At 46.8% G+C, this 21,066-nt stretch overlaps 1 protein-coding gene across 2 annotated transcripts in view; it reads right to left on the reverse strand.

Annotated features, from left to right (window-relative positions):
* FAM107A (family with sequence similarity 107 member A) overlaps nt 1-21,066 on the reverse strand; it is a 123,988-nt gene that overhangs the window by 17,367 nt on the left and 85,555 nt on the right. For both annotated transcript variants that reach the window (XM_015414330.1, XM_015414331.1), the window contains 2 exons: nt 12,820-12,994; nt 322-478 (listed from right to left, as the gene is read on the reverse strand). In XM_015414330.1, coding sequence (XP_015269816.1) covers nt 322-478; nt 12,820-12,994 — 332 coding nt within the window. The remainder of the gene's footprint in view (nt 1-321; nt 479-12,819; nt 12,995-21,066) is intronic.

The following is a 21,066-nucleotide window of genomic DNA, read 5'->3' on the forward strand; positions in this document are numbered from 1 at the left end:
TCAGGCACCATGTTATGGCTGAATGGGCCCAATGGCCCTCAACCAAATCTACCTTGCAGTGTCATGTGACTGTGCAGGGTAGATCAGTTCAAGAGCCATGGGACCCAATTAGATCTAACACCAAATGACTGGGCATTACACATGAATCAGGTGATTCATGCAAAGTTACCACGGAGCTTCATATCTGGGCAGGGCTTTGGATGGTGAAGAAGACTGCAGAAGTCTCCACAGGAAGTGCAGTGCAAATACCCCTTTTGTACAGGCTCACTTGTCCATTGGTGTAAACAGATATCACTAATTTCAGAATCCTCTCCAGAATACCTGATCCAGCCTCTGCTGCCTCTTCATAAGTTCTTGTTCAAAGGGAGACGTCAGTTTCTTCGCCTCTTCTTCTTCTTTCCTCTGCCTTATCAGCTGGTTTCGTCGCCGATGCTCCAGGACTCGCTGCAGTTCTGGTTTGCTCTCAACTCCCACTCCTCTGTGGGGAGGCAGAAAATAGGTCAGTTAGCATTGCATTTTAGACACAAAGGGATACATACTAGGGAAAAATTAATCCTGGTTTATTTATGTACAATGGCCCTATACGAAACCCTGGAATAAGGCTGCCATCTCTTTCTCTCCCTCTCTCTTTGTGGCAGGGCTCCCATACCTTTAACATCCATGTTACACGTGGAAATTCAACCGAGTTTTCCCATTGCAACATCTGCTTTCCAAAAAACCCAACAACTTCCTCCCATTGCATTTCTGCACATAAATCAGTCACAGGAGTCGTACCAAGGTTGCCAAAAACCATGAGAGCCAGCTTGGTGTAGTGGTTAAGAGCTGCGGACTATAATCTGGAGAACGGGGTTCAATTCCCCACTCCTCCACTTGAAGCCAGCTGGGTGCCCTAAGGCGTCACAGCTTTCTCTCAGCCTAAAAATAAGCATAGCTTGCCCCCTAGTGGTGCCAAAAAAGAGCTACAGTTTCAGGCCGCCAGATAATCCTTAGGAATCTCCTGGCTATTCTACACACAATAGTATACGAAAACTTGATGTAATTTAATTTGCCAAAAAAACCCACCCAGAAACACGGAAGGGTGGTGAAAAATGATATGGTTCAATATTTGTCTGGCTTTCTTTCAGCCAAACAGAGGCAGAGGCAGAAGGTGATGGGGCTCTAGCAGCGGAAAGATGCAGAAGGGGATCTGAGTAGATTCTGGCTGCGTGGACAGAGCATAGTTTCTGTTCCCCACAGAAAATGGAGATCATAAGGGTCACAGACCTCTGAAAGACTGTGTATGGCTGTAAAACATTTTGGGAAACCCGGTCTAGTATGTTAGGCATGGTTGAATATAATGAATCCTGTATTAGTACAGACTGTAATCTAAAATAAAGTATTTCTAGACATAATATTCTATGACTGTGCTAAAATGGGTGCATCCTTAATATTTTGAGAACCCTGGACCAATATTCCAGGCATGATTGGGTAAAATAAATCCAAACTCTGTGGTAAAATGGATTTATCCATAAAACTTTATTAAACAGTTCTCATTTGAAGTAATAAGTGCATAATTACATATTTTAATGAAGTATATTTATTAAATCGATCACATGTTTATTAATAAAAAAAAATTCCATGTCCTTTTCTTCCATTTCTCCAGCAGAGGGAGGGATTTCACCAGTAATCTTAGGGTTGAATTTAGCATCAACTCTTTCAATGGTTACATTTGCTTCCTGCAGCTGGTTGTGTGCAACTACTCTTACATTCAGCCAGTGTGCGTGTGCGTTAAGTGCTGTCAAATCACTTCTGACTTATGGCAACCCTATGAATTGATGTCCTCCAAAATGTCCTATCATTAACAGCCACTCTCAGGTCTTGCAACCGGCTGTTGCTTCCTCGATGGAATCAATCCATCTCATGTTGTGTCTTCCTTGTTTCCTGATGCCTTCAACTTTTCCTAGTATTATTGTCTTTTCCAGTGCCACTTGTATTCTCATAATGTGATCAAAGTACAATAGTCTCAATTTAGTCATTATAGCTTCTAGGAAAAGTTCAGGCTTGATTTGGTCTAGAACCCATTTATTTGTCTTTTTGGCAGTCCACGGTATCCATAAAACTATGCTCTGACATCGCATTTCAAAAGAATCTACTTTCTTCCTGTCAGCTTTCTTCATTGTCCAACTTTCATACCCATACATAGTAAAGGGGAATATTATGGCATGAATTAAGTTGACCTTGGTTGCCAGCAACACACCCTTACACTTTAAGATCTTTTCTAGCTCCTTCATGGCTGCACTTCCCCATTTCAATCTCCTTCTGATTTCTTGGGTGTAGTCTCCATTTTGGTTGATGATGAAGCCAAAAACAAAAAAATCTTGAACAATTTCAAGTTCTCTGTCAACCTTAAAGTCATGTAATTCCCCAGTAGTCATTACTTTTGTCTTCTTGATGTTCAGCTGTAATCCTGCTTTGGCACTTTCTGCTTTAATTTTCATCAGTAGTCTTTTCAGGTCACCACTGTTTTCTGCTAATAATGTGGTGTCATCTGCATATCTCAAATTGGTAATGTTCCTTCCACCAATTTTCACTCTACCTTCATCTGAATCTAATCCAGCCTTCCTTATGATATGTTCTGCAAACAGATTGAAGAGATAGGGAGATAAAATGCATCCTTGTCTGCTACCTTTGCCAATTGGAAACCATTGTTTCTCCATATTCTGTCCTAACAGTGGCCTCTTGTTCAGAGTATAAAGTTGCGCATCAAAACAATCAGATGCTGTGGCACACCCGTTTCCTTTAAAGCCAGCCATAGGTTTTCATGATCCGCATAGTCAAAAGCTTTGATGTAATCTATTAAATGTATGCTGATTTTCTGAAATTCTCTTGTATATTCCAGTAATCAATGTAAATTTGCATGATCTCTAGTGCTCCTTCCTTTTCCGGATCCAGCTTCAACATCTGGCATTTCACATTCCATATGCAGTAACAGTCTTTGCTGTAAGATTTCAAGCATCACTTTACTTGCATGAGAAATTAATGCGATGGTCCAATAGTTGCTGCAGTCTTTGATGTCTCTTTTTTCAGAATTGGGATGTAAATTGAGCGTTTCCAGCAGTGGCATACCAAGGGTGGTGTGGGTGGTGTGGTCCATCCCGGGTGCAGGTCAGAAGGGGATGCCCAGAAGCCCGATGTCCGTATCAATTTAAATGAGCCCGGAAACCTCCCAAGGCTGAGCCAAGCACCCCCTGGTCAATGCCTGGATTGTTTTTCATACATGGCTACAAAAAACAAGGAGGACAAAGCTGCCGGCTACCACTGGGAGGCTGGGAGTTGGGCCTGCTGCTGGTACACAGCCTGCAGGGAAGCCAGACTGCACTACTGTTGTTCTGGCCCCAGCTCAGCATGTCACTGTGCAGTTTTATCACACATAGTATGGGGGGGGGGGGGAGGCGACACCCTTTTTCGCTCTGGCTGGACGTGGCCAGTGGGGTAATTCTGAGCCCTGTGTAGGCCAGACTGCTCCTGGGGCTAGAGGCCCGCCACTGCCCATCGTTCCTCAGAACCACTGGCATATTAAGTTGCCATTCACTTGCCTCACTGAAGCCTGGCAGATCACCTCAAGCCTTTCCCTTCAGTGCATCGACTTGAAAGTAACAGCCGCTGTTGTCCAAACTCACCAGAAGGAAGCCTCCTCTTCTCTCCTTTTCACAGAAGCAGCCATAAGGGCCTTCCAAGACCCACACTTACTTGAGTAAGCCCCACTGTACTAAGCAAGTCTACTCAGAAGTAAGTGCTGTTTTACTCAATGGGGCTTACTCCTTGGAAAATGTTCTTAGGATAGCAGCCTCACTTCAACAAGCAGAAGATCGGACCCTAAAACCTGCCTCTCTGGAGGCCCAGTTCAAAACAGAGCTGATTTTGCTGCTCTAGAAAATATTTGCTCCATTAATAGTATTGAATTCAGCATGGTGGATGTAGTCCCTTCTCTTGGTCCCCCTGGTGGCAATCCCAAGGATGCTGTCCAGTAAGCAAGTCCCACATGACTTACATCTGAGTAGAGTTATGGCTCACTGCCTCTGAGCCACCATGAAAATCCATATCCTCAAAATCCCTATGTTTGAATTCCTTTGTTATTCTTATCAAATATTTTTGGTAAGCCAGATGAGCATCATGTGGCGATTTCAGCCAAAGCAAAGTTTGAAAAGAAGGCATTTCTCTCTGTTAGGGTTGCCAAGTTCTTTTTCGTCTGGGGCGGGGGACTCCTGGACGGCGTCTTGAGCGCGCGCTTCACGTCAGCTGGAGGTGACGTGATGACGCCGGGCACGCTGGGGGCGGGGCCACAGCCATCTGAGGGGGAAACATAGAGTTTTCCCCTCAGATGGCTGTGGCCTCGCCCCCAGCATGCCCGGCGTCATCACGTCACCTCCAGCTGACGTGCACGCTGGGGTGGGGTTTGCCCCGGGCCCCGATTCCGCAGCGGCGGAAATCGGGCCTCCAAAGCGGGGGGAAATCCGCCCTCCGGGGGGACTTGGCAGCCCTACTCTCTGTTCAGGGTTGTTTAGACCCCAGTAGGTTCCTGAGTAGATCTGCTTAGTATTGCCCCGTTAGTGGTACATGCTTCCATGTAAACGTGTGCAGGATCAGGCTGCGAGTCTTCAGGGGCACAAGTTCTCCTGCACAAGTCCACTGAAGAGCATTTCACCTCCTTCCCAATTATTTTGGCTTGAACTGCCCAAGAAGTGCATGTTGCGCCTTAAATAACAGCAGTGTACGTACATACCATCGGGGTACAGGAGTCGTCAGCAAATCAAAAAGCCCTAATGGAAGAATTTACATGCTAACAGAGGCATCCCAAGCAGAGTTACACCCTTCTAAATCAATCAAAGCCAATGGGCTTAGAAGGGCGTAACTCTATTTAGGATTGCATGAATACCACCTGTGCCATCATCGGCTAGCATCAGATAAGGATGGTTTGATATTTTAAAAACAAAACCTCAAAACAGTCTAGGAAAAAGAAGGGGGGGGGGAAGCCTTAGATATTTCTGCTTAACCTAGAAAATGATTTCTTGGTTGCAGCTATTAGGCCAAAGGATTTGTAAAGTGAGCTGGGGGGACAGTACCTGCCCCGGAATAGCCAGGGAACAGTGTGGAAAGAAGAATAAAAAAGGCACAGGAGTGCTCTGAATTCCAAAATCTCTAAACTCCCCCCCTCCATAAATAGAGTTATCTGGTCATACATTACTATGCATCTGTATCTGTAGCTGACTGAAGCACCCACAGTAGCAACGCTGTGTCCCAGTTTAGCTGGATTTGGATGCCAGTGGCCATTACCTCTGATTGATTTCACCATCCTTCTGGGCAGGCATTCTTTAAAGGGCCAGCAGCTCATGGGAAGTTTGCCTAACCCAGCCCAGGCTGTTGCGTAGAAGAACTTCTCGCTGGGTCATGAGGTAAGGGGAAGGGAGATTCAAAAAGTTGGCTCCATTCCTATCTGTGTCTGACAAAAGGAGCTTTGGAAGCTTATTCCCTGAAACTCTTTTTGGTCTCTAAGGTGTATTTTTTTCACAATTATTACTGAAAATAATTTTGTTGTCTAGAGGAGGGGGGTATTAAAAATGACCCACTCCAGGTGTTGAATATGCTAGCTACGCCACTATCCTGTGGGGTCACCATACGTCAGCTGTGACTGGACAGCAAAAAAAGAAAAGAAAAAAGAAAGAAAGAAAAAAGAAAAGAAAAAAAGAGGAGGGGGTGTTAAAAATTATCCACCCCAGGTGCCAAATAGGCTAGGCGTGCCACTGATTTCCAGTCTGTGGGCCATTGTTTTGTTTTCCATATTTGTTGGCTCAATCCTGTTAAGATTTTGATGGACTCTGCTTCTGTGGCTTGGAATAGCTCTATCGATATCTATTTCTGTGATTTGTTTCTCTTAATTGTCCTCAGTGTAAGTCTCACTTGACTTTTTAAAACTGTGGGTTCTTTTTCAAAAGATTCTTCTTGGAAGGAATCTGTCAGCTTTTCGTCTCTTTTGTTCAGTTTATTGTTCCCATCTTTTCTTTATTTTGTCCTGTTCATTTAATATATTTCCATGTTGATCTTTCAGCATGCCTAACCATGATTTAAATTTCCTTTTGATTCTTGGATCTTGTAGAACAGATCTATCGTTCTTCCCTTTTTTGTTGTTCTCTTCTATTTCTTTATACTGGTTATTATAACAGTTCACTTTGTCTCTACATGTGAGTCACTGGAAAGGTACATTTAGGCTCCTGATTATGTTTCTGTCACCTTTTAATTTTGTTTCTCCTCTGTCTTTAACAATCTTAAGAGTTCCATCAGTCATTGATTGAGGCTTTTCTTTTGGCTATAGGAATAGTCCTTGCACATTCTTCTTTGATAATATCTATGGTTTCAACCCATACTTCTTCTGGTTCACATTCACTTGAACTTAGTAATGCAAATCTGTTCTTTACATGGTCTTTAAACTCTTCAGGAATGTTGCTTAGCTTGTATTTTGACACAAAGGGTGCGTTCAGACGGGCCATTTAAGCCAGCATAAACTGCTCTGGTTGGAACCAGAGCAGTTTGATCCGGAAGAAACGCAATCACACTCACCTCCTGACTGCGCAGCACATCGCGATATGCCCATTCACACGTTTTTGTTTTTGTTTTTACATTTTGCACATGTGCATAGGCAGCCATCCACAGAGTTGAGATCTTCACACAGGCGCAGAACACCCCCTCCCAAAAAGCGTGCCCTGAAGCGAAGACTTCCCTTTAAACGTTTACAGCAAAAAGGGCCTCCGTGAGGTCCCGGACTCGTCCGCAGCCTAAAACTAAGCATCTTTTTTTAATTATTATTTTACAAATGCCGGGGCAAAGCTTCGCCCAAGCGCACATCAAGGTTGCTAAAAAAAAAGGCTGCTGAAAAGCGGAAGCTTCGGGCTTCCGAACGGAAGTGGCTCTACACCAGCGGAGAGCGATCAGATGGGGATAATGTGGTTGGAACCGGAGCACTCAGGATACCACCACTTTGGGACCTAGTAGCAGAATACACTGGTTTAAAGGGTGTTTGTGACAGTTAGGGACGGAAGGCAGATGTTCGCTGTGTGATCGCACATAAGTACTCTGATTCTAACCGGCATCTATACTGGCTTAAATGCCCGTCTGAATGCACCCTATGACTATTTTGGTGTTTTTCTTCAGCTTTATTCTAATTTTTTACATTAACAATTCGTGATCTGTACCACAATCTGCTTCTGGTGTTGTTTTAGCAGAGAGAATAGAATTTCTCCATTTTCTGCTTCCAATTATGTAATCTATTTGATTTCTATATTCAGCCTAGTGAGCACTAAATGCTGTTAGTAACAGAAGCCTAGAAGAAAGACGCCCTCCCCCATCTCCTATGTCAAATGGTTTCAAATTACTGCTAACTCTAGGCTCTTTATTGGCTCAAACAGCCATCTACTTAGTACACTGGTTCTATATAGGATACTACCACAGTTGGCTGCTAGATAGTTTCACTAAGTTCCCTGCTAATTTTTATTTATAGCTATGCCATTCACTTCTAATCCAGAGGGGGAGAAAAGGAGGGAAAGCTTTTTACTGTTTCCTAGCAACCACAGAACAAATTCCTCAATCACTTCTGGCCCAACCAAAAACTATCTTGAGCATATCTTGAGGGACTCCTGACCTATGTCTGGCCCCAGGTCACCCCAAGCAACTAACCTCACCTTGATGTGAGGATGATACTCAGCTCTATCTTTCTTTCCTTCCTAATTCCAAGGATGCTGTTGATATTCTAATGGGCTGGATAAGGTTGAACAAGTTGAAATTTAATCCCGACAATAGATCCAGGTAGGTAGCCGTGTTGGTCTGAAGCAGTAGAACAAAGTTTGAGTCCAATGGCACCTTTAAGATCAACAAAGTTTAATTCACATGTAAGCTTATACCTTGAATAAAGCTTTGTTTGTCTTAAAGGTGCCACTGAACTCAAGACAGAGGTTTTCTGGCAGAAACCAGAAAGGCAGACCGGGGACTTGACTTGTCTTGGACGGAGTAGTACTCCCCTTGAAAAGCCAGGTTCATAGTTTGGGAGTGGTAGTTGACACAGCACTTACCTTAGAAAAAGTGGTTTGGAGTGCTTTTTGTCTAGCTTCAGCCAATGCTTCCTCTAACCGGTGGAGCAAAAATTCTACTTTGTGAGCGACTGGCATTAAAGTTGTGAGCGAGCGATTTGGCCACTGCATAATTTAGTTTGCTCTGGGGCCATCCTTCCTGAGCTAAGACAAAAACGTGTGAGCCGGAAGCTAAAAAACTGTGAGCTAGCTCACACTAACTCAGCTTAGGGGAAACACTGGCTTCAACTGGGTCAGTCAGATCTAGCCACAGTGATTCGTGCCTTAGTTAAATCTAACCTAGAGAATTGCCAAATCTTTTTTTGTGTGTGTATTTTTGCATTTGTGTGTGTGCGCGCGCGCGCGCGTGTGCGTGTGCCCATGCCTGGAAGTCATGGTGATCTCTGGCAACTCCTACTGGAGCACGAAGGTTGTTCAGAGAACTGGCTTGATAGTCTGCCTCTGGCCTCCCAGCCCTGGTATTCTCTGGAGGTTTCCTATCCAAATACTTGCCGGGGTCAGCCCTGCTTAGCTTCCAAGATCTGACAAGATCCGGCTTGACTGGGCTATCCAGGTCAAGGCTAGACTGGAGTATAGCAATGCACTGTGCTTGGGACTACCCTTGAAGAGTGTTTGGAGGCTGCAGCTAGTGCAGGATGCCGTGGCTTAGACTGCTAGTCGGGGCCAGCTATCAGCAACATGTGACCCCAATATTACAGCAATTATACTGGCTACCAATCCACTCCAGAGCCCAATTCAAGATGCTGGTTTTAACCTTTAAAGCCCTACAGGGCTTGGGGCCTGGGTAGCTGAAGGACTGTCTTCTCCTATTTGTTCTGGCCCAGGAATTAAGATCAGAGGGAGAGGCCCTCCCGACTACCCCATCAATCAAAGAAGCTTGTTTGGTAGGTACAGGAGAGAGGGCCTTTTCAGTAACAGTCCCACGATTATGGCACAACTGCCCGGAGAGGTGCATCTGGCCCCCTCACGTTCGATTTTTCGGAGGCAGTTGAAGACAGATTTATTTAGGACTGCATTTGGTTAAATTTACCAGCAGACCTGAGTTGTGATTTTAAATTTCAGTGTTTATGCTTTTCAGGGGTCATTTCATAGAAAAAGAGGTGCAGGAGTTTATTAGCATAAGACATTAGCATAACTTATTTGCATATGCCACACCCCCTGACATCACCAGACGTGTGTCAGAAGGCAACACCCACCACTTAGGCTCCACTGGACTGTTTTGGATTGCTAGCTGTTGGGGGGTGGGGAACGTGCAGATCTGTCCTCACAGAGGAGGGAGAGCTTGTACCTGAATAAAACTTGGTCTTAAAGGTGCCACTGGACTGTTTTGGACCAGGGGCCTGGGGGGGGGGGGGCTCTGCAGCTTACCTGGCTGCTTCTTGCTCTGACTGAGGGCTGCTGGGAGCAGGGAGTGGGGCTTATTGCATGTGCCCGCCCCCTGGGCTCTTTACTGCTGGAGCTCCGCTCCTGTGCGCTCCTGCAGGAAAAGACCCCTGATGCTTTTAATGTATTTTATTTTATATGTGGCAGATCCCTGCCCCCTTTTGATTTCCCATTGCTGTTTGGAGCAGCAGCAGAAGAAATTTTGTTTTAAATGCTGTTAGGCTGATGGTGCGCTGTCACTATGATTTTACTACATTGATTCTGATGACTCCTAGAGAGGTGTGATGTCATTTCCTGGAAGTGACATCACACTGTTCCCAAGGCCTCCCCATGACCCCCCCATCTCCTGGTGTTGCCAGGCCAGCCATACATTCTCAGCCTAATCTACATCATCTTGTTCCAAACATGAAATGGAGGAAAGGAGAATGATGTAATCTGCTTTGGGTCTCCATTGTGGAGAAAGGCCAGATATATGTGAAGTAAATAAATAATAAATTTAGCAGAAGATGAAGGGAAGATAAAGGCTTAGGTTAGTTGGTGGGTGGAAGGGAAAGAAGGAAGCAGGGAAAGATGAGTATATGGGGGGATTCTGTAAGTTTCAAGAAAGACCAGTATGCATGAGAGAAGTTGTTCTGGAGACAGGGCCTGTGAAATCAGTTACGTGAAGGCTGGCTTTACCCCTGGTTATGTCTGGCTTCTTCCACAATTGGGAGTAAAGACATGCCCATACCACGGCAGCAGCAGCAAGTGGGGCAAGGATGAGCAGGAACTCACCTGTCCCTGCTGTGCTCACTGCTACTTCTGCCTCACATCTTCCCCACTTGGCTCCACCGAAACTGTGCAAAAGCACAGACATAGCACTGATTTCAGTACCTCCCTATAAGACCTCTCCCTTCCCTTTCCTTGTCCCTACTAAGCCATGCTGTAATGCTGCAGTGCAGCTCATCCAGAAAAAAAAAAAGCCACTGAAAGGTGGTGGGGATGCAGAGCTTAGCGCTGCCATTTTGAAGGCACAGCATGGTTCTCCCCCCGCCCCCCGTAATGGTTGCAGGTGGAATGTTTCCCACCTGAGCAGGATCAAAGGAGGTTTATGTTTCATCTGGCTCAAACAAAGGGTTGCTCACTCTGACTTCAGAAATTCCTGGAGATTGGGGGATGGGGGCAGAGCCTGGGAAGAGAAGCTCAGCAGGGATGTGATATCACAGACTTCCTGGACATTGGGGGGGGGGGGGGGGGGGGGGAGAGGAGGGACCTTGGCAGGGCACAATGCCATACAAGCCCACCCTCTGCAGCAGCCATGTTTCCCTATGGAATTGATCTTTGTGGTCTGGAGATCTGTCATAATTCTGGGAGAATGTCAGACTGCCAACTGAAAGTTCACAATCCTTTTTTTTTAAAAAAAAAATAAGCACACAAACACCTTTCCTCTCCCCGAACACAGGAGTATGATCTCGTGATTGTAGAGTACACTAAAAGCTAAGAGGGAGCGTTTTCCCCATCACTTCTTGGACTAACTCAGACAGTTCCCAAACGATGTTGTGGGAAAGGTGCCAATCAGCAGCAGCCCACCACTGCTCCCTTCTTGATGAGCTTCTGCGTGGCACTGAAACCGACTTCTTCACAGTATCACGTCTGAGCGGCTCTCCCCATATCCTAACCGCTCCCTCCTTGCCCTTTCCAAACAAGTTACGTACTGAACAAAACAAATAAAACTAGCGGATGTGGCAGGGAAACATGCAGGATATTTACCAGCTCCTCGACTTCCTTTCATCTAAAGGGGGTTCCTGACAAGATGGTTGTCTTCCTTTCATCTAATAAATATGTTTATCTCTTTGTGGGGCTTTGGGAGATCTCAGGCTGTGGCTAACATTCTTTTGACTCCGTTGGCACCACGAGAAACCGGGAGGAGATTATAAAATGTCATCTGAATTGTGCAAGGGCTTCTTCCGTACAGACGGAACTAGAGGAATACATGTTCAATCAGGCTTTGTGATGTTAAATACAGATAAAAGGAACTGGAGGTTGTTGTAGAGAATCAAATGCCATCACGTAAATATTAATCTATGTAGTACATCTTAATCCTGCCCTTAGTTCAGGGAGTTCAGGGAAGAACAACAGGTTCTCCCTTCCCCATTTTATTCTTACAACAATCCTGTAAGGTAGGTTAAGCCAGAGGTCATTTCAGGGGATCGCGGGGGATCACAGTTTCCCCGGGTGAGGTATGGGGGGGGGCACATGACGAAGCCCCGCCCCCTGCTTCCGGCCGCCCCGCTTCCGGCCCTCATTCAGCCAGGAGGAGGCAGGTGAAGAGGGAGGGTAAGTTGCTTCCTCCCTGCCTCTCCCCACCCCTGCCTGCCTGGGGCCAGGGAGGGCCTTCGCGGGGCTTCCTTGCACTCCCACCGGCCTTGCAGGTCCACCGCCGGGCCCCTCATGGGGCTCGGCAGTGGAGCTGCAAGGCCGGCAGTGGCGGCCAGGACTGTTGGGGGCGGGGTGTGTGGCCTTATGACACACGTCCGGTGATGTCAGGGGGTGTGGCATATGCTAATGAGTTCCCCTAGCTCTTTTTCTACGAAACGGCCCCTGGGTTAAGCTAAGAGGGGGTGATTGATCCAAGCAAGGGCACCCAGCAAGCTTCATGGTAGAGTGGGGATTTGAACCTGGGTGTCCCAGATCCTAGTCTAATATTTTAACCATTATAACACTCATGAAGCGGCTTTAGATTGAGTCAGACCATTGGTCTATCAGGGTCATCTATTTTGACTGGCAGCATCTCTCCAGGGTCTCAGGTGAAGGTCTTCTTTCACATTTTAATTAGAAATGCCAGAGTCTGAACCTAGAACTATCTGCATGGAAAGAAGACACCCTGACACATAGTCACAACACCTTCCTATGCTGATTTCAAAACTGTTATGACTATAATGACCTGATTAATTTCACTAACTGTTATACTCTATTGGCACAAAGACATGTGCACAAACAAACTTTTGCTAGATCTTTTGGGTGCCCACATGGTTTCCTAGACTGGGAGGCCAAGTAAAGGCATACGATGTAGCTGCAGTTCAAGTTCTGCTTGGTCTTTTCCCTGCAGCTGTTTCCACTGCTGAAGAAACAAGTGTCTCTAACATGAAACTATGGCTTGCCTCTTCTGCAATAGATTGTCACAAGAGTGTAAGCTGCAAGACAATTGTGATATGGCACAATAGGTTTAGGAAGAGGTCCTCAAAGCTATTCATTTATCCCTGGAAATCTGTACCATTTAAACACAGAATTCATATTCTTCTTAGTTCAGAATTCCTTGAAGGGGCAGCCGGTTCCTTACCTTTTGTGGTTCATAAGCAGCTCCCTGTGAAGTTCTTGGTGGCTTTTCGAGGCTCTTACAGGATTGAGGAGCTTTTTAGGTTTGATAAGATCAGGGTTTCCATCAATGTAATCTGGGTGAGCCATGATATTCCCAAGTTCAGGCCGTTCCCTCTGTATTTCAGAATACATAGATGCTAGAAGAGAGAGAGAGAAGGAGGGAAAACAGATCTCTGGGTTAAATATCAGAGAAAATGTTCAGGAGGAAAAAGAACATAATAGCTGATAATGCCCATCTCTTCTCAAAGACTCATCTTTTCTGACATTCAGATATTAGTTATCAATCACAGTATTTGGGCAACCCCTATCTCTTGAATAAAGCAAATAATTTGAGAAGAAGGACCCTTTTCCAAGACCAGCTGGAGTATTCCCAGGGGTCAAATGCCCTATAGCACCACACTGCCCCCCCCCCCCCCCGATGCTATGCTGGGCAGGCTTCCAGTCACCTGCCCCCTCCCTTCTCGCAGCTAATGAACAGAGAGGACAGTTTCCAAGGCACTCTAGTTTGCATCTCAGTGATTTTCAAGAGCTAGCCCCATAACACACCAAGTTTTCACTCAGAGGCTCAGTTCAGCCATTGTGTAAAACCTTGATTTATTTTAATTATGGTTAATTTGTGAAACCAGGATTTGGCTCACAAATGATCAATCAGATCCTAGTTTGCCTGAACAAATGCCTTCTCTCTGTAGCCTGGGAGAGAGTAATCATGGAACAAGCCAATATTAGACTGAGATATCTGCCTACAACCAGCCACAAGGGAAGTGGGGATTTACATTGTTGGTGTCATGCTGCTGTGATGATGTCACTTCCAGAATGACCCAGAAGTGACATCATCACCCCAGAGGCAACGTTCTAATGTTCAATCCCAACTCTGTAGTTTCACCAGAAAATTTCGGGCAAATGCTACAGTATTACCTGACACAATGATGTCACTTCTGGGTTGCACTGGAAGTGATGTCATGGTGTTCACCTGGCATTTTTTCTCTATCATCAAGCAGAGTGGTAGGGGGCAGAGGCAGTAGTGGGCAGGGCAGGAGATCTGGTAACTCTGGAATTCATACATCACTTAAAACAGTGGTTAACTCACCATAGTTAATAACTAATTTCGGATCTTGGATCCAGATCCTGATCGGACAGACCTTAACTTACTATTGCTAGTGGAGTGGCATGCATTCAGACAATTAACCAGAGTGTGTTTAATTACACTAAAGTTTTGTGTGATGTCTGAACCAGGACAGGGACAGGGAAACTATGGGCAAACCTGTCACGTGGAAGCCCTTTTGTGACTGGGCTGTATTGGTAGCCACAGCAGAAGTGAGGAAGCTACACATGCTTGTCTCCATGTGAAAAATATCCTAATGACATTTGCCAAGTGAAGTCTATTGAAATCAAACATTTTAGAAATCAAGACAAGAATAAAAGGACAGTGTTAATGATATGCAGCTAAAATATAGTAATAAGCCATTTTTTTCTGGTAAAAGAATTCAGTGTTGAATTACTAGCTTCCCATTGCATGCTAACAGGATGTATCCCACTACTGTAGTAAGGAGAAAAACAGATCACAACCGATTACATCAGCATAATTGGGGTGAAAAGTTCAGTTGTAACAATTAAGCATCACAGAAACACTGAGGGCAGTGTTTGTCCACATTTCCATGGGAATCAGAAATTTATTTTAAGGAAAGGAAAAGGCCTGTCATGTTCAGAGTCAGACTTGTCAGACACTGAGGATATTCCTTATTCTAATTCAGAACAGCCTCAAAGAACACAAGGGGAATCTGCTTCTCTAAGAATAGCACATTTTCATAACCACAATTGTTCATTAGCCTACCCTACCTTACAAGGCTGTTGTGAGGACAACATGGAGGGGGGAGGGAGGAGGTGACAAGGAAGTAAACCAGTCTGAACTCCTTAGAGGAAGGGTATGGTAAAAATGTCACAGACAGTCAGGAAAACCAAAATGACTTAAATCAAGAAAATGAATATTTTACAGGTCCCCACTCCTCCCCAAACTATATGCTTATGCCAACCCTGATTTTTTTAAAAGTGAGTATTATTACGGTGGCATGAAAAGGTGTGCAAGGAATAGATAGTACCAGGCTCTCTGATAATCTCCAGAGAGAAATTCCCCCAAATCAGCATATTTATTGATTCATTCATTCATTCATTCTTCACATTTCTACCCCGCCCTCCCAGCCAAAGCCAGCTCAGGGCGGCTAACCTAAAATCGACACATGGTTACAATAAACAATTAAAACATTTAAAACAGAGCTAAACCAATTAACAATAACATAATAAGTCCTAGTATTGTTGTTATTAAAACAGCGATGGCTACTACCATATCAGCTCTCTTCCTATAACCAGCTCGTAGATCTTTTTATTTTATTTATTTATTTTATTTTTAGCATTTATATCCCACCCTCCCCGCAAACGGGCTCAGGGCGGCTTACAAAGAGCAACAAGTGCCCACGCATAAAATCACATTAAAACAGTAAAAACAGTAATTATCAACACAAATAAGGTGCTCAGTAAAAAACAAGATGGTCACCTCACCGAATAAAATTACAAGATGGTATCAGTCTTTCATAAAGGTGGAGTTGTCCTGTAGTTAGTGTACAACCAGTTGGTATACGGCGCCATGAAGTATCCTGGCAGATCTTCCAGGGACCGTCCCCCCTAGCCCCGTTGTTACCCACGCCATCTGTGGTGGTGGCAGCAGCGGCCCCTACATAAAAGCCTGGCGGAAGAGCTCCGTCTTACAGGCCCTGCGGAACTGCAGAAGGTCCCGCAGGGCCCTGATCTCCTCTGGGAGCTCATTCCACCAGGTAGGAGCCGCCATTGAAAAGGATCTGGCCCTGGTCGCGGCAAGCCTTGCCTCCCTGGGGCTTGGAATCACCAGGCAATGTTGCATCCTGGACCGAAGTGCTCGTGGGGGTATGTGTGGGGAAAGGCGGTCCCTCAGGTAGGTCGGACCCTGACCATATAGGGCTTTAAAGGTAAGTACCAGCACTTTGAAACGGATCTGGTATGCTATTGGCAGCCAGTGCAGTGCTTTCAGCACAGGCTGGATGTGTTCCCACTTGGGGAGACCCATCAGCAGCCTGGCCGCAGCTTTCTGCACTAGCTGCAGCTTCCGGATCTGTGACAAAGGCAGCCCCATGTAGAGAGCATTACAGTAGTCTAGCCTCGAGGTGACCGTCGCGTGGATCACTGTAGCCAGGTCATCATCATGGTTGAGGAAGGGAACCAACTGCCAAACCAGCCTAAGGTGGTAAAATGCTGATCTGGCAGTGGCTGCCACCTGGGCCTCCATAGTTAAGGAGGGATCCAGGAGCACTCCCAAACTCCTAACCTCCAACGCTGGCACCAGAGGTGTCCCATCGAAGGTCAGGAGAGGGACCCCCAACCCCGAACCGATCCGACTCAAGCACAGGACCTCCGTCTTTGCTGGGTTTAGTTTCAGCCGGCTCAGCCTGAGCCACCCAGCCACGGCCTGTAATGCCCGGTTCAGATCTTCTGGGTCGGAGCCCGACTGACCACCCAACATCAGATAGAGCTGGGTGTCATCTGCATATTGATGGCAACCCAGCCCATACCTCCTGGCAATCTGGGCAAGGGGGCGCATATAGATGTTAAACAACATCGGTGAAAGCACTGCCTCCTGAGGCACACCACATTCAAGTGGGTGCCTCCGGGACTGCTGTTCCCCTATCGCCACCCTCTGTCCCTGACCTTGGAGAAAAGAGGCAAGCCATTGAAGAGCGAGCCCATGTATCCCCACGTTGGCAAGGCGGCAGGTCAGCATCTGATGGTTGACTGTGTCAAACACGGCCGACAGATCTAACAACAACAGTGCCGCCACACCTCCTCGATCCAGATGCCTCCAGAGGTCGTCTGTAAGGGCAAACAGCACCGTCTCCGTCCCATGCCCTGGGCAAAAGCCGGACTGGAATGGATCAAGGACAGAAGTGTCATCCAGAAAGCCCTGTAGCTGTGTCACCACCGCCCTCTTGATCAATTTGCCCAAATAGGGCAAATTAGACACTGGCTGATAGTTGGCCAATTCAGCCAGGTCCAGAGTTGGTTTTTTCAAGAGAGGGCGGACCATCGCCTCCTTAAGTGCTTCAAGGGAACCGCCCCTCCGAGAGGGACTTGTTGACAATCTACCTTAAGGCACCTCGGAACCCCTCGTGGCCCGCTTTAATGAGCCAGGAGGGGCACGGATGTACCCCCTCAAATATCTTGCAGGCTGCTGGCACAGGCTGTTATTATGACTTCCAAAGGCAATGGGCTTCCTATCCTAGTTGTTAGTGGTGGTGGCGGCGCCAAAAGCCTGGCGGAAGAGCTCCGTTTTACAGGCCCTGCAGAACTGTAAAAGGTTCCGCAGGGCCCTGATCTCCTCTGGGAGCTCATTCCACCAGTATGGAGCCGCCACCGAAAAAGCCCTGGCCCTGTTTGTCAACAGCCTGGCCTTGAGACATGGGAGGGCCATCGGTTCTGGGTCCCTGAACGCAATACTCTCTGGGGAATATGTGGGGAAAGGCGGTCCCTCAGGTATGTAGGCCCCTGACCATAAAGGACTTTAAAGGTAAGAACCAGCACCTTGAAATGAATTTGGTATGCTATCGGCAGCCAGTGCAATGCCTTTAGCACAGGCTGGATGTGCTCCTGGATTGGGAATCCCATCAACAGCCTGGCCGCGGCATTTTGCACCCGCTGCAGCTTCTGGATTTGCAACAAGGGCAGCCCCATGTAGCGAGCATTACAGTAGTCCAATCTCGAGGTGACCATTGCATGGATCACTGTTGGCAAGTCATTGCGTTCGAGGAAGGGGAAGAAGGAAGAGCACAGCATGGATGCTCCATGTCATTTTGCCCCCTTAAACAACAGCAGCACACAAGTCAAGAGATGTTTTGCAGGCAGCTCATGGGATCCTGGATGGCAGCTGTTGACTTACATTCACTGACAGCTGCAGTGCACAGCCCCAGAGATGTACTTAGGCACCTTTCATAACAAGTCCTACACAAGGATTTATATCCAGTGATTTATTTATTCATTCATACCTTGCCTGTCATCTTGGCTCAAGGTGGCTACAGGAAGAAGTAGTAGAAGAAGAAGCACTGGCTTTATATCCTGCCCTTCACTTGGAGTCTCAGAGTGGCTTACAATCTCCTTCCCTTCATCTCCCCACAACAGACACCCTGTGAGGCAGGAGGGGCTAAGAGAGCTCTGAGAGAACTGTGACTGACCCAACGTCACACCAGCAACTGCATGTGGAGGAGTGGGGAATCAGACCTGGTTCTCCCAGTTTAGAGACCGCCACTCTTAACCACCACACCAAACTGGCTTTCAGGGACAGCCGATTGTTCCCATACCCCCCCCCCCACCCCTGGCAGCCATTTCTGACCCTCAGAAAATTTATTCCTGGGGTTGTAGGACCTGTATGAACTAGGGTTGCCATCCCTGCACTGGCAGCCAACTTGGAGATGCTGAGGGTGGAGTCATGATGCATGACATCACACCAATGCTGCAACAGGTGATTGGCACATTGGGACACATTGGCACATTGGGACAAAAAATCCCAACTTCAAGTATGGGCTAATGGGGTCTGAACTTGCTGAGTCAGAGAGAGGGGAAAAGATCTTGGGGTCATAGTGGATAGCTCAATGGAAGTGTCAACTCAGTGTGCTGCAGTGGTGAAAAAGGCAAACTCTGTGTTAGGGATCATTAGGAAAGGAATTGAGAATAAAATGGCTGATACTGTAATGCCCTGTATAGATCTATGGTGCAGCCTTATTTGGAATGCTGTGTACAGTTCTGTTCACCGTATCTCCAAAAGGACATCGCAGAGCTGGAAAAAGTACAGAGGAGGGCAACCAAGATGACTAAGGGGTTGGAGCACCTTCCCTATGCGGAAAGGTTGAAGAGTTTGGGACTTTACAGTTTAGAAAAGAGACAACTAAGGAGGGACATGAGAGACATTTATAAAATTATGCATGGGGTGGAGAGAGTTGACCAAGAGAAAATTTTCTCCCTCTCCCAAAATATTAGAATTCGCCATTCAATGAAACTGATGGGCAGTAGGTTCAGGACGGATAAAAGGAAATACTAAGTTACACAGAGAGTGATTAAAATGTGTAATTTGCTGCCAGAAGACAGGGGTCGATTCGGGGAGAATCGCGGGGGATCACCGTTCCCCCGGGTGAGGTGCGGGGGGCGAGGCACACGACAAAGCCCCACCCCCTGCTTCCGGTCGGGGTAAAATGGCGATTTGACGCACCCTGTAAGTGCTCAGGGGGGACGGGTGTTCCTTACAGCAGTTTGGACTGTATTTTGGTCCAACGTGGCTTCCCCCAGGCAGGGGGAATAACTGGCAGGCATCAAGACCCAAGAGAGAGTTGAGATTGGTGTGATCAAGTCTTGGAGGAGGCTTGTATTACACTTTGATCCCCTCTCCCGAAGCGGGCGAGCGCATTCAGGGGGTGTGGCCTTATGACACACTTCCGGTGATGTCAGGGGGTGTGGCATATGCTAATGAGTTATGCTAATGAGTTCCCCTAGCTCTTTTTCTACGAAACGACCCCTGCCAGAAGATGTCATGATGGCCACAGGAATAAACAGCTTTAAAAGAGGATTAGATAGAGTCATGGAGGATGAGTCTATCAGTGGCTACTAGCCGTGGTGACTGAGGGAAACTTCCACATTCAGAGGCACTAACCCTCTGAACTCCAGAGTCAGGAGGCAATATCGGGGAAGGCCTCAGCCTCTATGCCCTGTTGTTGGCCGTCCAGGGGAACCAGTTGGCCACTGCATGACACAGGATGCTGGACTAGATAGACTACTGGTCTGATCCAGCAGAGCCCATTTCATGTTCTTAACATCATTTCTGGTGTGAACCCGAAAAGTGATGTCACTACTTTACCATGATGCTCTAGGATTTACCAAAGAGTTTTGACTGAATCCTAGAATACTGTACCAATGCAGTGATATCACTTCTGTATTCATGCTGGAAATGACATCACAGCATCAATGCAATGCCGATTTCCTCCCTACTGAACAGCAATGGGAGTGGCAGAACCCAGGGTGGGAGATTTCCCACTAAAGCCAGCATCCTTGTAAGCCTAGTGGCCATGAGGGATGAGAGGCTACAGTGGGGAGGTGGAAGGAGGTAAAATCACCATCTGCTACACTGACAGAAGCCGTAGCAAGGGGTATTTTACTGCCCTCCTCTTGCAGCCTCCTGACCTACATTGCTATTAGGAATATAAAAAGGTAAAGGTTCCTTTGCTCGAAAGCCAGTTGAATCCGACTCTAGGGTTGTGGTGCTCATCTCCGTTTCAAAGCCGAAGAGCCAGCGCTGTCCGAAGACATTTCCGTGGTCATGTGGCCGGCATGACTAAACTCCAAGGCGCACGGAACGCTGTTACCTTCCCACTGAAGTGGTACCTATTTATCTACTTGCAATGTCTTGCTTTCGAACTGCTAGGTTGGCAGGAATATAAGAACATATAAAAAGCCCTGCTGGATTAGACAAGTGGTCCATCTAGTCCAGTTTCACACGTGGGTTGCCAAGTCGGATTGACCTGGCAGCAGGAGAAGGACTTTCTGGGACTGAGGGGAGGGCGCGATGTGCACACAATGTAATGATGTCATGCAAAAGTGACGTCATCATGTTGGTGATGCTCTGGTATTTTGGTCAAAACTCTATGCTCACTGTAGAGTTTTTCCCAAAATACCAGAGCATTGCCGCACGGCCTCACCAATATGATGATGTCACTTCTGCATGACGACATTACGTTGTGTTTGGGGGTGGGGAAGAGGCCCCAAAATTGGAGGATCCCCCGCCCCAAACTGGGGAATGGCATCCTTATTTCACACAGAGGTCAAACAGTCGTCCTGGATGGCCAGCAAACAGACCAAGGAGGCCAAGTCCCTTACCTTGATGTTCCCTCCTAGCACTGTTAGTCAGTGGTTTACTGCCAGTCAGGGGTCATTTCGTAGAAAAAGAGCTGCAGGAGCTCATTAGCATAACTTATTAGCATATGCCACACCCCCTGACATCACCGGAAGTGTGCACCAGCCCCTCTGACAGGCAGAAGCACCTGGGATCCATTCTTTCCCCCCTCTCCCTTCCCTTCGCCTCCAAGTCGAGCGAAGGAAAAGGGGAGGGGGAGGATCTCAGGCGCTTCTGCCTGACAGAGGTGCTGGC

This window comes from Gekko japonicus, unplaced genomic scaffold (genome assembly GCF_001447785.1).
Source record: "Gekko japonicus isolate JY-2015 unplaced genomic scaffold, Gekko_japonicus_V1.1 scaffold129, whole genome shotgun sequence".
In the NCBI taxonomy this organism is placed as follows: Eukaryota; Metazoa; Chordata; class Lepidosauria; order Squamata; family Gekkonidae; genus Gekko; species Gekko japonicus.